A 13,447-nucleotide genomic window follows, 5' to 3' on the forward strand; every position below is an offset into this window, starting at 1 on the left:
ATCCTCGAAGCTTAGATTGAGTTCTATCGAAGAAGTTAGGTTTAGGTAGTTTAATTAGAAAAGCTATTTTTCTCTATTATTCTATTATAAGCTATTCTTAAAATTAGCTAATTATCTTTATAAATTATATATTAGTAATTAGGTTAGTTAAAAAAGATCGATTACTCTATAAAAGATTATTATTACTATCGCTAGATATTATAATATTTATATATTTATAGTTTAGTAATAGAGTAATTAATATATTATATATATCTAACTAGTTACAGTAAGTTAGTTTTTAAAGATAATACTTTTTTTAGTAACTATAAGCGTTAAATCTATCTTTAATTATACTAATACTATATTAGGCTTTGTATAGATAGATCCTATTAGATATTTACGAAGATATATTAATTAAATATATACTAAATAAGTTAGTACCGAAATAGCTCCTTTATTTATAGGATAGTTATTACGAAGATAAACTATAAATAAAACTAAAGATAGTATCTAAGTAATAATATATAATTAATTATAAAGAACTAGATATATATACGAAGGAATATTTTTATATATCTAGTCCTTCTAATTCCCTAATCTATCTATATAGATTACTTAATCTACTAAGAGAGATTCTCTAATCTACTCTATTAGATCGCCTATTCTATTAAATCATATAATAAAGTAGTACTAGAGGAAATCCGGTATATATAAATATATATATAGTAGATTTTCCCTAAGATATATATTCTACCGTTAGTTTCCGCTATCGCTTAGGCTCGCGCTTACTGATCGGTTTATTGGCTCTCGGAGGCCCATCGTTAAGTTACAGGGTCCTTAGATAACTAGTGTCTGTAGGGTCCGTAACACTACTTCGGTACTAACCTATTCGGCGTATACTTAACTAGTATACCTTCGTAAGTACCTAATAGGATCTATCTATATAAGGCCGGGCGTGGTATTAGTACAATTAAGGACAGGCTTAAGGCTCGTAGTTACTAAGGGAAGTGTCACCTCTAAGGACTAACTCACAGTGACTAGTTATCTACGCGTAACACTAGGTGCCCTAGGCATTAATAGGGAAATATCTGTTTTTCTATTTTTAGCACTCTGAAATCTTATATAATTAACTAACTTAGATAATTATATTTTTTATCTTTACTATTAATTATATTTAAGGGTTGATTATAAAAAGAATTTTACTATATTATATAATCTATAGATACTTTAATCTTTCTTTTCTAATAAATTATAAAAAGATTATATATAGAGGACTAGATAGTAATTTATAAGACTTATAGTATAGGCTTTATTATAAGAATTAAGGTAAACTCCTAACGTACTTCCTAAATTATATAACTTCCTAGCTTTTCGTATTGTGAAGACTATATCGCTACTATAATTAAGAAATAGAGGATTATAATATTTTTAATATTTTTTAAAAAAAGGATAAAAAGAATCAAATTCTTATAATAATTACCCTTATAGAAATTTAAGACTCATATCATAGATAAAGTATATAATAAAAATATTATATGACTAGAAGTATGGTTAAGGGTATTGATAGGGGCACTACAGGATTTTCGCTATTGGCACTACATTTTCTTATGTAATAACTATTTTGACTTATGTAATATTTTCTTGATTTATTTCTAATCACATAATATTTTTTACTTATAACTATTTCAAGTAATTAAAGCCTTGATTTAGTAGATTAATATAATATATATAGATATATATTTATTTATTTAATATTTTTAATATTTTTTAAACTATAATCATCTCTATTTTTAGCTCCAAAAGGGATAAAAAAGAATTAAGTGCGAAAATAGTCATATGACTAAGGAAGTACGTTTATAGTCTATCTCGACCCCTGAATCCAGCATATATTATATACCTTAATTCAATATTTTACAGCCCTTATCTCGAATTTTCTTATATCTTATTAGAAAGTAAAGTATAAATTATCTTAATAATTCTGACTCTACAATTTTTATAATAATAAATCTTCTTAATATACTTAAAAGTGTAGATAAAAAATCAGCTTATATAAGCTAGGTGATTATGTCAGATTTGTAGTGCCAATAGCGAAAAACATGTAGTGTCCCTATCAATACCCAGAGGGGAGAGCATGGAAAATATTGTTTACCGAATAACGACAGAAAACAGATATCACGTCGTGACTGATTACTTACCGCCATAATTCATGTTACGGTTGTTGTAGGTTAATTTCGCGATATCATAAAGAGTAATTCAATTCAGGCAATAGATTACAGAATAGTGCTTTTTTTTCGAATTGGCGCTACTGTCACTCATACACGGCTGGTTTAACCCGACATCGGCATGGGGTCATGCGGAAGTGGTCACAGTGCACTCCGTTCGGTAAGCTGTCATGTAATATTCTCTAGGCTAGATTTTAGGGTTTATCTCTTTTTGAGACGAAAGAATATTGATATAATGTTGGGGTGAAGGAACTTTTCCCGCAGATACATAATTCTACTTACTGAATGAAGCAACTGGAATCGGAGATCGAGATAATAAATACAAACTGTAGAAGGTCTATAAGATCTATGTAAAAAGAAATTCCATATGCGAGATTAACATTGACATAAAGTCCACCTGAATCTCTTTAATCGAAGATCGATGCCTTCATGGAATTCGGCTGAATGTAATCTGAGGCGTTGCGGAAGCTGGTGAAACCCCAACGGATCTGCGCCGCCATAGCAATTTCAACATCCAGATCCTTTGCAAAAGCCCATGCCAAACTAGTATCCCTCTGGAAGGCACGGCCAACGAGAATGAGATCCAGATTCTCGTCTTGCAAAATATTCTCAGCCACATCGCCATGGTTGATCATACCAACAGCGGCCACGAGTAGACGGTTACCGACAGCCTTCTTCACAGCAGCAGCAAAGGGTGCCTAGGAAGCCGGGCCAGATGTAACCTTTCGTGTAGCGTGAACTCCACCACTAGAAATATCAATAAGATCAACACAACCCTGCTCCGCTAAAGCATGAGCAAAGTCAACTGTATTCTCAAGCTTCTATCCTTGTTCCTCAGGGCAGCTCTTCTCAAACTAATCGGAGGCAGAGGCACGGAGAAAAACGGGCATTCTAGATCCGACGGTATCCCGCGTTAACTGGGTAACCTTAAGAGAAAGATGGATACGGTTCTCGAAGCTCCCACCGTAAGAATCAGTGCGTTTGTTGGAGGATAGGCTTAAGAACGAAGAGAGTAGGTAGCCATAAGCAGCATGGATCTCAATAAAGTCAGCTCTAGCAGCAAGTGCTCGACTCGGTCCTCTCCACGCGTACGCGGGTTTATTTTTGTTCCCGACAATGACAACGCCCCTGTGCTCTCTCCACCCCGGAAGTCGGCACGGGTCGAGAGAAGCCCGAGTCCGAAGCGTCGTCCCAGTACTCCCAGACGTAGAAGTGGGAAACGCCAGTGATAGCTCCCCCTAGAGCTCCCTCTACAGCAAGCAGCCCCACCAAGTCCGCTCGAAAGGTTTTTGCTACTCAGCAAGTTCTGGGTGGTGCTGTCGTGCATGTGGATGTCCATACTACCGAGGGAGAAGATGCCTCTGGCATCTTCGTGGAGCTCCTGCAGCAGATGGGGGCTCGGTGGGTCAAGTCCTGGTCGTGGAACCCCCCTTCCAGTCTTTCGCCTATAGATAAGGAAGAGCCAAGGGATCACAGAGTGGGAATCACTCATGTTGTATACAAGGATGGTGGCCTACGGACTCTGGAGAAGGTCAAGTAGGCGGCAGGTCTGGTGAAGTGTGTTGGGGTCGGTTAGGTTCTTCAGTAAGTTATCTCCTTAACGTCTTCCCTGCCCTTACTTATTGTGATCTATAGTTGCGAAAGAGAAAGCAAGTGGCTCGATGAGACCCCTTACCTGGTCGACAGCTCTATAATCCTATGAGGAGGCGCCAAGCTCCACAAGAGCATGGAGCCCCCTGCTCTAAGCAATGTTAACGGCACTCTCTTGCGGGTTCTCCAGCCCTCCACTCCATCCGCCAGTGGACACCGCTCTGGCGCAGACCGGGGCGCCGTCGAGGGTTTCTGCAAAATAACACCCCCAACTCCCAGGCCCAAATAGCCGTCCATACCTATTCAGCAGTCTACTTCCGGCCGCTACCACGTCCCTGCCACCCCGGGTTACAATTTCGCCAATCTCGACTACATTGATATGTCCCCTGCCACTCTATTCTTCCTCTCCAACCGTGCCAAGCTGGTGCAGCAGTCCAACCCACCAAGGTAAACCGGGCAGGGTCTGTTCCCTGGCACCCGGTCGAGTGGTGGTCTGCAAAACGAGGAAGAAGATAACGATACGAAGCGCCAGCGCCGATTCCGTTTGTAGGCCGTGCGGCAGAAGAGCCATGCTTTCAAGCCGCCAGCGAGAAGCTCGCTTGCTCGCTGAATGCAATTCAATCCTTGCTGTGTTCCTGTTTGTATACTCTGGTTTAGGTCACTGTACATATGGGACCATCTTCCCGGAGGTGTCCGGTGGATTGGTCAGATTGGTGTTGTTCTCATGGATTTAGGGTTTATGGTTGAGCAATTTTTTTCGAATCGAATTCAATTCCATAGTCGAATACACTCTATCTTGCGTAGGCTTAGATAGTGTTTGCAGATGGACCTAGCACGATTTCTGTAATAAATTTGGTCGCGCTTGTGTGGCCTCTGGTAGTCAATAGGAAGTTTCCTATATTAAGGTTGAGTCCCTTATATTATATACAGTATCCCTAGCGTTCTAGCCGCTCTTATATATTCCAGCATCTATTGTCCCAGCTTCTCTGCTGTGCAATAATCAGTGTACCGGAAGGCGTTGTCCTCGAAGGGCCCATAAAACCGAGACCGGTCATACGGGGACAACGGCAACCCCTCCTTCAGCCGGTGTACTAGGTCTGGGTTGCTAATGAAATGCCGTCCGTACAAGAGCCCGTCATATTTGCCAGACTCCACCACGCCCCAGGAGTTCTGGTCATCCCAGCCCCCGGCCGAGAAGAAAGGAGTTGCTCCAAAGATCTGGCGGAACCGGTCGAGGGTGACACCCTGCAGACCCCAGTTCCGGAGGAACTCATCTTTCTCTTCATAGCTGAAGACTTGTTCGTAGCGCTGTGGATAGGGATTAGCCAGCAGCAATGAATTCTTCCATGTGTAGACAGCGATAACTAACCGGCTCGATAAAGCTGACGTATGATAAAGTAGGGTGGGCCTTCTTTAGGCCCTGGCAGAGATATGTCCAAGTCTCTAGCCGCTGCTCGCCACGACTCTGGTTGAATAGACCAAACGGCGATAGTCGGATGGCGAGATTATTCTCGCTGACGACCTGGGCCACCGCTGCCATCAGTTCAAACACAAACTGGCAGCGTTTCTTAGGGGTGCCGCCGTAGGCATCGTCGCGCCTGTTAACGTTGGAGCACAGGAACTGCTCCGGGAGATACCCATTGCCCGCATGAATCTCCACGCCATCGAACCCGATGTCGATTGCTGTCTTAGCCGCGCTGCAGTAGTCCCAGATGGTTTGTTGGATGTGCGACACGGACATCTCGATCGGCGGATGCTTCGCGTAAGGGACGGGCTGTATAGAGCCGTTGGGGGGATGCGAGTAGCATTCGGTTGGCGAGTCCCAGATACTCGCGGACGGACAAACCGCAGGGGATCCGGTCATCTGGGGGATGGTGGCGCGGCCGGCGTGCCACAGCTGGCAATATATGTACCCACCTTTTGCATGCACGGCGTCGACGACATTTTTCCAGCCCGCTGCTTGTTCAGGGGTGAAGAGTCCCGGTACGCCAGGCATGCCATTGCTCTGTCATGAAACGAAAACGTGTGAGACACAGAGGAAAGTTGGGTCATCCAGTGAAATACCTCAAGCGACGGAGGAATGCCCTCAGAGATGATTAGCCCTCCCTCGGTGGCCCGCTGAGCATAATATTGCACGACGAGGTCTCCAGGGATCCATATCCGATTCGGTTCATCTGGGGTACTGGTGGGATTCAACGGGACTCCGCGGTTCCGGGTCAACGGCGCATGGATGATACGATGGCGCAGGATATGCTTGCCATTCGCGATTGCTAGGGGCTGGAAAAGTGCCGATTGTTTGCGGTGGAGGCAACTGGTCATTATGGGATGCTATCTGGCCGGATATCCTTGGGTTTCTCTCGAGGAGAAATGAAGAGATATAGGACTGCAATGCCATCTCGCCCCCATTTGAAATTTGGTACACTTCATCCGGCATAAGCCAACAATCCGGTGATGATCTACAAACCTACGAGGCTTCACCTGTGCACGAAGACGATGGGGCGAAAAACTACTGAATCACGGCAGGATTCCGGGATGAGAAAGATATAAGATTTATGTGGACCAGTCTCGTTCCAGGGACCGCCAGTGGAGGCTGAGGAGATAGAAATTCTATTATTCGTAGGTGCGGGCAAGGAAGAATCTCCTGCAGGAGGAACTGGTCGTGCGTGGGCAGCTTTCGCAGGTGCGTTCCGGGAAGCATGGCAGATCGAGGGCTACAGCACAGAGAAGTAGAATAGACTCCTATACTGTGCTAATAATAATATAGCTAGCTACTAGGGGGCACGGCGCCCCCCAGACCCCCCAGCCTATTGGGGTGCGCCGAAGGCAGAACGCAGGTCCGGCGGATCCGCCTGAGTGCTCAGTAGGATGTGGGGCGCAAACTCAGTGGGATGCGCTTGTGGGTATTGATAGGGGCACTGCAGGTTTTCCGCTACTGGCACTGCAAAATCTGACATAATCACTCTAGCTTATATGATTTATTCTTTCATCTATATTTTTAAGTATATTAAGATAATTTACTACTATAAAAATTATATAGTAGCTAATATCAAGATAATTTATACTTGATTTTAAAATAATATACAAGAAAATTGTAAATAAAGGGCCATAAAGTATCAAAATAAGATATATAACCTTAGAATAAGTACTGAATTATAGGGGTCGAGATAGACCATAAACGTATTTAACTCTTTACGTGACTATTTTAGCATTCAAAATTTTTATCACTTTTAGAACCTAAAATAGAGATTATTATAATTTTAAAAAAATATTAAAAGATATTAAAAGATATTAAAAAATATTAAAAAATATACATTTAATATTAATCTAGCAAATAAGGACTTCAATTATTTTATATAGTAGGTTAAGCTATAATAAAAACTATTATGTGATTAGAGGCAAAGTCGAAAAAAGATTATATAAGAAAATACAGCACTAATAGCGGAAAACCTACAGGAGCTTATAGGTCAAATAAACATTTAAAAGTAGGTCGATAAACATTTGATTTTACCTCGGTCTATATTTAGAATTTAAGCCATATTTAGATTAAATACTAATTCTAGCGAATACTTTTAATTTTATATACTATAATTAAAATAATATATTAAGAATATATTTTTATTTAATATATTATTCTTTTTTTACTACTCTATTACTCTTCTTATCTTTATAAATAGTAAATTACAGCTACTTTTATTAAGAGTTCTCTTAATACTACTTAATATCTTAAGTATTTAATCATCTTTAAGATTAAAAAAAGATATAGTTAATTAGATACAAAATAAAGTATTATTAAATAATTCTAAAAGATCTTTTTTATATTTTTATTATATATTTTTTTTGTAAAGATTATATTTATATCTATTACCTTTTTCTATAAAACCACTATAAGCTATTTTCTAAAAAAATTTTAAATTATTTAGATAATACAAAACTTAGGAATAATAATAGATAAATATATTTTTAATATATTACTAATTTATTAATAAATAAATTCGGATTATAGAGTACTTTAATATATTAATAATATATTAGTATTTTTGTCTAATTAGCTAATATCTCGTTTTACCCTTGTCAAAACTATTTTGTTAATATACTAAATATATAGTAAATATAGGGTATAATATCTCTAGATACTATATATTATATTTATTAAAGCTAATTCGCGATTAGTTACTAAAATCGGACGAAAATCAAATTTAGATAAGAGATTTAGTTAATTAAAAAAGGTCTAAAATACCTAAGTATAGCTTATTTTAACCTTATTAAGTATAAAATATAGAGCTATAGTAAATATATAATTTAATAGTGTCATACCTACTATATAAAATATAGGTATACTAAACTAATTAGTCTTATATATATAATCTATAATAAAAACCTTAAAATATTAGCCAATAAAATCATATAAAAATAGATAAGATAAATACCTTATTATATAAATTAGCCAATTAAATTAACTAAGGATAAGAGAAAAGAAAAAATTCGATATACCCCGTATTATCTTACTTAAATAAATATTTATAAACCTTCTATAAAGGGTCTACCAAGATGGCAAGGCATGAAGTTATTCCTAACTAACGGAAGGGGTGAATCAGGTGATATTATATGATCCTGAAGGAAGTCGGAACTTGTTGCTTGATCCACTCTATAGTAGAATAATCATAATATATAATAGAGACCTAGTCGTTTATATTATTGATGATACGTGGAGTTACGAAGATACTATATAATAAATTAATATTCCCGTATCTAGCTAATAAGATAAGATTTAGTCTTAATAGTAATAAGGATATATTATTTTCTTTTACTCTTTCCCTTTATTTCTTTACCTAATCGATAGGCCTTATACCCTAATAAATATATTCTTTATAATTCTAAATCTTCCTCTTCGATCACCTAAAGAAATAGGATAACCTTACGGACCTAATCTATTATAATATACTAGAGTAATACTCCCGAAGAGATATTATAAACCCCTCTATCCGAAACTAATCAGACTTAATTAGATAAAGACCTATAAACCACCTAGGAAACGATCGAAAAACTTTAATATCTATAAGAGCTATAATAAATAGCCCGATAAATAAGAAGTTAACTCGAATAAAGGAATATTACCAAATCTTTAGTGAATTAATAACGAAATTAGGGTTTATCCCTTATAGAAGATAAAAATAAGATCTAGATTAGAAATATTTTAATACTCTTAATCTACTCCTCTTTTTAGTAGAGAGAAGAATAACTCTTAGATCTCTCTCTTATCTTTAAAAAAGCGTTATAGAAGTATTATTACAAAGAATAGTAAATTATTGTAGCCTTATTATATATAGAATCTATCTATTAATAGAGATAGTACCGGTATATTATTAAGAAACCTAAGGAAAAATAGCGAAATATTAATATTTTATAGATTTATTTTAAGAATTAGACTCTCTCTCTTATTAAAGATACTATAACTCTTAAAATTAATATTATAAGATAATTATAAAGAGCTTATTAGCGTCTAGAGTAGGATCCGTGAGAGTTTTATATATTTTTAGATTTATTAAAGCGATACTTCCCTTACTAAAATAAGAAAAAAAGGGTATTTATGATATTCTCGAAATTCACCTATAACCTTAGGCGATATATATAGAAATATATATATAAGTTATCTAAAAACCGAGATAGGATAGTATCCCTAGCTATATATTACTAGGGATTACTATAATCGATATAAAAACGAAAAGGCCCTAAAACCCTTAAGGGACCTATAAATAAGTAATTTCGGACTAATTAGTATTAACTAAACCGTAAAACTTAGGGACCTAAAGAAAGGACCTAAAAAAAGAAAGGAACCTAACTAGAAGAGATAAGAAAACCTTTTAATATTATATTTATTAAAGTAAAACCTATCTCGCTAATTATTACTCTAATAAATTAAATAAGAAAGCTAGTATATAAGTAATAACTTGGATCGAGTCGGAAAATAATAATAAGTTAGTCTAATTCCTACGCGGCTAACTCTACTACCCTAAATAGGAACTACGACTTATCTTTATATTCTAGTATTACTATAGAATAAAGTTAAAATATATATAGATATAGATACCTACGCTAAGATTAATATTATTAGTATCGAATTCGCGGAAAAGTATAAATTATAGAGAGTAAAACTATCGTTAATACTACTTAGAATAATAGATAATTAAAAAACCCTTTTATATAGTATATAGAAGATACTTATTATACTTACTAACTCTTAAAGGACTACTAAATTAATAGTTTATCTTTATCTTATAATTAATAAAGATCTTTATAAATAAAGAAGTCTAATCTTACTCTTAATAATAACGCTTATTAAGTATTGTATCTATATTTTACTATAAAACCGAAGTTAATAGTTTAAAGCTATTAGAATTAAGTTAGTACTAATTTAGGAACTCACGAAAGAATATCAAAAATATATTATTATCTACATTATCGTAAAACTCCCGAAGGAAGTCTAGTTACTTTATAAAGAAAACGAAGAACTAACTATCTATCTTTCAGAAATCCTCTTAAAACTACGTTAATTTATTAATATCTTCTTAATAGAGCGATTATAAATCCTTCTATCTAATAGTTTATAGGATTATACTATTAAGCTAGAAAATAACTATTCCCTATCTTATAAACTAATATATCCTTTATTATAAAGCGAATTATAAATATTACGAACCTATATTAACAAAAATCTTATAAATAGAAGGATTAGACCCTTAAAAAGTCTTATTAAAGCACTAATCCTTTTTATTCTAAAGAAAGATAGAGGATTACGTCTATATATAGACTATTAGAGACTTAATAAGATTATAGTAAAGAATTAATATCTTTTATCTCTTATTTCGGAGATTTTAGATCGACTTTTAGAAATAAAATACTTTAGTAAGATCGATATCTAGGACGCCTATTACTATATTTATATTTAAGAGGGTAAAGAATAGAAGACTATATTTTATATATATTATAGTTACTTTAAGTATATAGTTATACTATTTAGCTTAACTAATACTCCTATTACTTTTTAGAATTATATCTATACCGCCTTATAGGGATTATTTAATATCTCCTATATTATATATTTAGATAATATTCTAATATTTTTATCGGACCGCGAGTCGTATATTTATTATATCTAGTAAATCCTTAAAAGAATAAGAGAAGTAGGACTTTACGTAAAACCTTCGAAATATATATTTTACTAAAAAAGAGTAGAATTCCTTAGATTTATTATAAACTAAAATAATATATCGATAGACTAACGATAGATTAATATTATCGTTTCGTGGTTAGAACCTAAAAGTTACTACAATATCTAAGTCTTTATTAGGTTCTATAACTTCTATCGATAATTTATCTATAACTTCTCTCGTATTATAATATCTTTAACTATATTATTTAAAAGGAGTAAAAATAGCAAAAAACCTAGAAGTTACTAATTTATAATTTATAAAAAAGTAGCGTTTTAATATCTAATTATAGTCTTTCGTAATATACCTCTATTACGATATTTTAATCCTTAATATCTAATATATATTAAAATAAATATATTAAATTAAGGAATAGCTAATATTCTCTCTTAACTAGATAACTAAGATCGGTATTACTTAATTACTTTTTAATTAAAATTATTCTCTAGAGTAGAGTTAAATTATAATATATTAGATTAAGAACTTTTTATAATTATATATTTCTTTAAATATTAGAGATAGTACTTAGAAGATAATAGATTTACTATTAAAATATTATCGGATTACTTAAACCTTTAATCTTTTATAAAATAAACTAAGCTAAATAAAAGATAGATATATTAATATATATATCTTATATTATTTAATTTTATAATTAAATACTAGTTAGGAAAAAGTAATCCTACGAATAGACTTTCGAGAAAACCTAATTCTATTTAAAGGGACGCTCTAGGAAAAGAATTATTTATATTATTATAAAAATAGATTATAACTAAAGAGCTACTATCTAACCTATAGAAAACTAGTATTTAAGTAATTATAGTTATAGACCTTATTATTAAGAAATCCTAGTTTAAACCTAGTAAGATACCTTTAAAAGAAAATAATCCTTAGTTTAGTATCTATATAGCAAAAAGTAGAAGAGAGTCTATTAATATAAAAGTAGCTAACTAGGCTATCTAAGAAAAACTTATAAAAAATAAAAGAATACCCTAATATAAGATATAGGGTATTTATAAAAAAGGAGTATATCTATTTAGTAGAAGCTAATACCGAATTATAGATAATAATTAAACGGATTTAAGATAAGGATCTAGAGATATAAAGGCTAAAAACTATATTAAATTAGATATCTAAAAACTTTAAGAATTAGGGTATTAATTTAAAAGGTCTTCTTCGATTTAAGAATCGTCTTTTTATTCTAATAAGGGAGAACCTTAGAAAGAAGTTACTAAGTATTTATTATAATAACCCCTTAATAGGTTATTTCGGGCGAAATAGGACTAAAACGCTACTAAAAAAGAAGTTCTACTAGATTAGACTTTAGGATAATATAAAAGAATATATCTAGATATATATAATATATTAAGGAATAATAATACTAAGATATTACTTATATAGTAAACTAGAATTATTATTAATATTATCTCGGCTTTTTAATAAACTATTAATAGACTTTATTATAGGGTTACTACTAAACAAAAATAGAACCTAAGAAGTTAACGCGATATTGATTATTATTAATAGACTAACAAAATAGTCCTTATTCTTCGCTGTATCGGTAATAATTAATACTATAGAACTTATAGAATTATTCTATAATAAAATAGAACTATAGTATAGGCTATTAGATAGAATTATCTTAGATTAAGGATCACTCTTTACTAATAAATTTTAGTTAAAGTTATACTATATTAGCTATATTAAACTCCGCCTTTCGATAGTATTTTATCTATAAACTAATAGCTAAATAGAAAGGATAAACTAGACACTAAAACGCTATCTTCGCTACTTTATTAATAGAGAATAGATTATATAGCTAAAATTACTAAAAAATACGTAATTTATATATAATAATACCCCTAATATAATAATAAGGAAATCCGTATTCTAGACCTTAATAGGATATTCGCCTAATTTCTGACTATATACTAAGGATAATATACTTTTAAAAGAGGTTCTAGCAGCAGAAATATATACTAAAAAACTATAAAAATTAAGATAAGACTTAATAGAATAATAGTAAAAAATAATAGAAATATAAATAAAATACTATAATAAAACCTATAAAAAAATATTATTTAAATATAGGGATTTAATCGCTTTATTAATAAGAAATTTAAGATTAAAGATAATAAAGAAATTAGTATCTAAGTTTATTAGACCTCTCCGAATTCTTAAGAAGATCGGATTATAGATATATCAACTAGTTCTACTAAACTAGTATAATTAAATTTATAATATATTCTATATATTACTTCTTAAACCCTAGAAATAGAGGGATAAAAAGTAAAATAATAATAGAAATATATTAATACTAGAACTATAAGATAATAATAAATAAGAGATTAAAGAAGTAAAAGATTACTAACACTTTAATAGAAAATCCTATTTCCTAGTTAAATAAAAGGGCTAGCTATTAGAGTATAATTAGTAGATCCTAGA

At 33.0% G+C, this 13,447-nt stretch overlaps 3 protein-coding genes across 3 annotated transcripts; 1 reads left to right on the plus strand and 2 right to left on the minus strand.

Moving 5' to 3' along the window:
- Positions 1 to 2,611: 2,611 nt before the first annotated feature.
- Positions 2,612 to 3,572, minus strand: NUU61_008293 (uncharacterized protein; the record flags this gene model as incomplete). The annotated part of the gene is made up of 4 exons (XM_056658818.1): positions 2,612 to 2,902; positions 2,927 to 3,025; positions 3,089 to 3,442; positions 3,546 to 3,572. 4 exons carry the CDS (start codon positions 3,570 to 3,572, stop codon positions 2,612 to 2,614), a joined length of 771 nt encoding a protein of 256 aa, XP_056509111.1.
- A 380-nt stretch (positions 3,573 to 3,952) lies between these two features.
- On the plus strand, positions 3,953 to 4,245 carry NUU61_008294 (uncharacterized protein; the record flags this gene model as incomplete). The annotated part of the gene is made up of 2 exons (XM_056658819.1): positions 3,953 to 4,042; positions 4,105 to 4,245. 2 exons carry the CDS (start codon positions 3,953 to 3,955, stop codon positions 4,243 to 4,245), a joined length of 231 nt encoding a protein of 76 aa, XP_056509112.1.
- A 518-nt stretch (positions 4,246 to 4,763) lies between these two features.
- Positions 4,764 to 6,113, minus strand: NUU61_008295 (alkene reductase; the record flags this gene model as incomplete). The annotated part of the gene is made up of 3 exons (XM_056658820.1): positions 4,764 to 5,102; positions 5,164 to 5,799; positions 5,859 to 6,113. The coding sequence occupies 3 exons, from the start codon at positions 6,111 to 6,113 to the stop codon at positions 4,764 to 4,766; spliced, it is 1,230 nt and encodes a 409-aa protein (XP_056509113.1).
- Positions 6,114 to 13,447: the final 7,334 nt, after the last annotated feature.

This window comes from Penicillium alfredii, assembly GCF_028826965.1.
Source record: "Penicillium alfredii strain IBT 34128 chromosome Unknown utg000010l_segment0_segment0, whole genome shotgun sequence".
Classification (NCBI taxonomy): Eukaryota; Fungi; Ascomycota; class Eurotiomycetes; order Eurotiales; family Aspergillaceae; genus Penicillium; species Penicillium alfredii.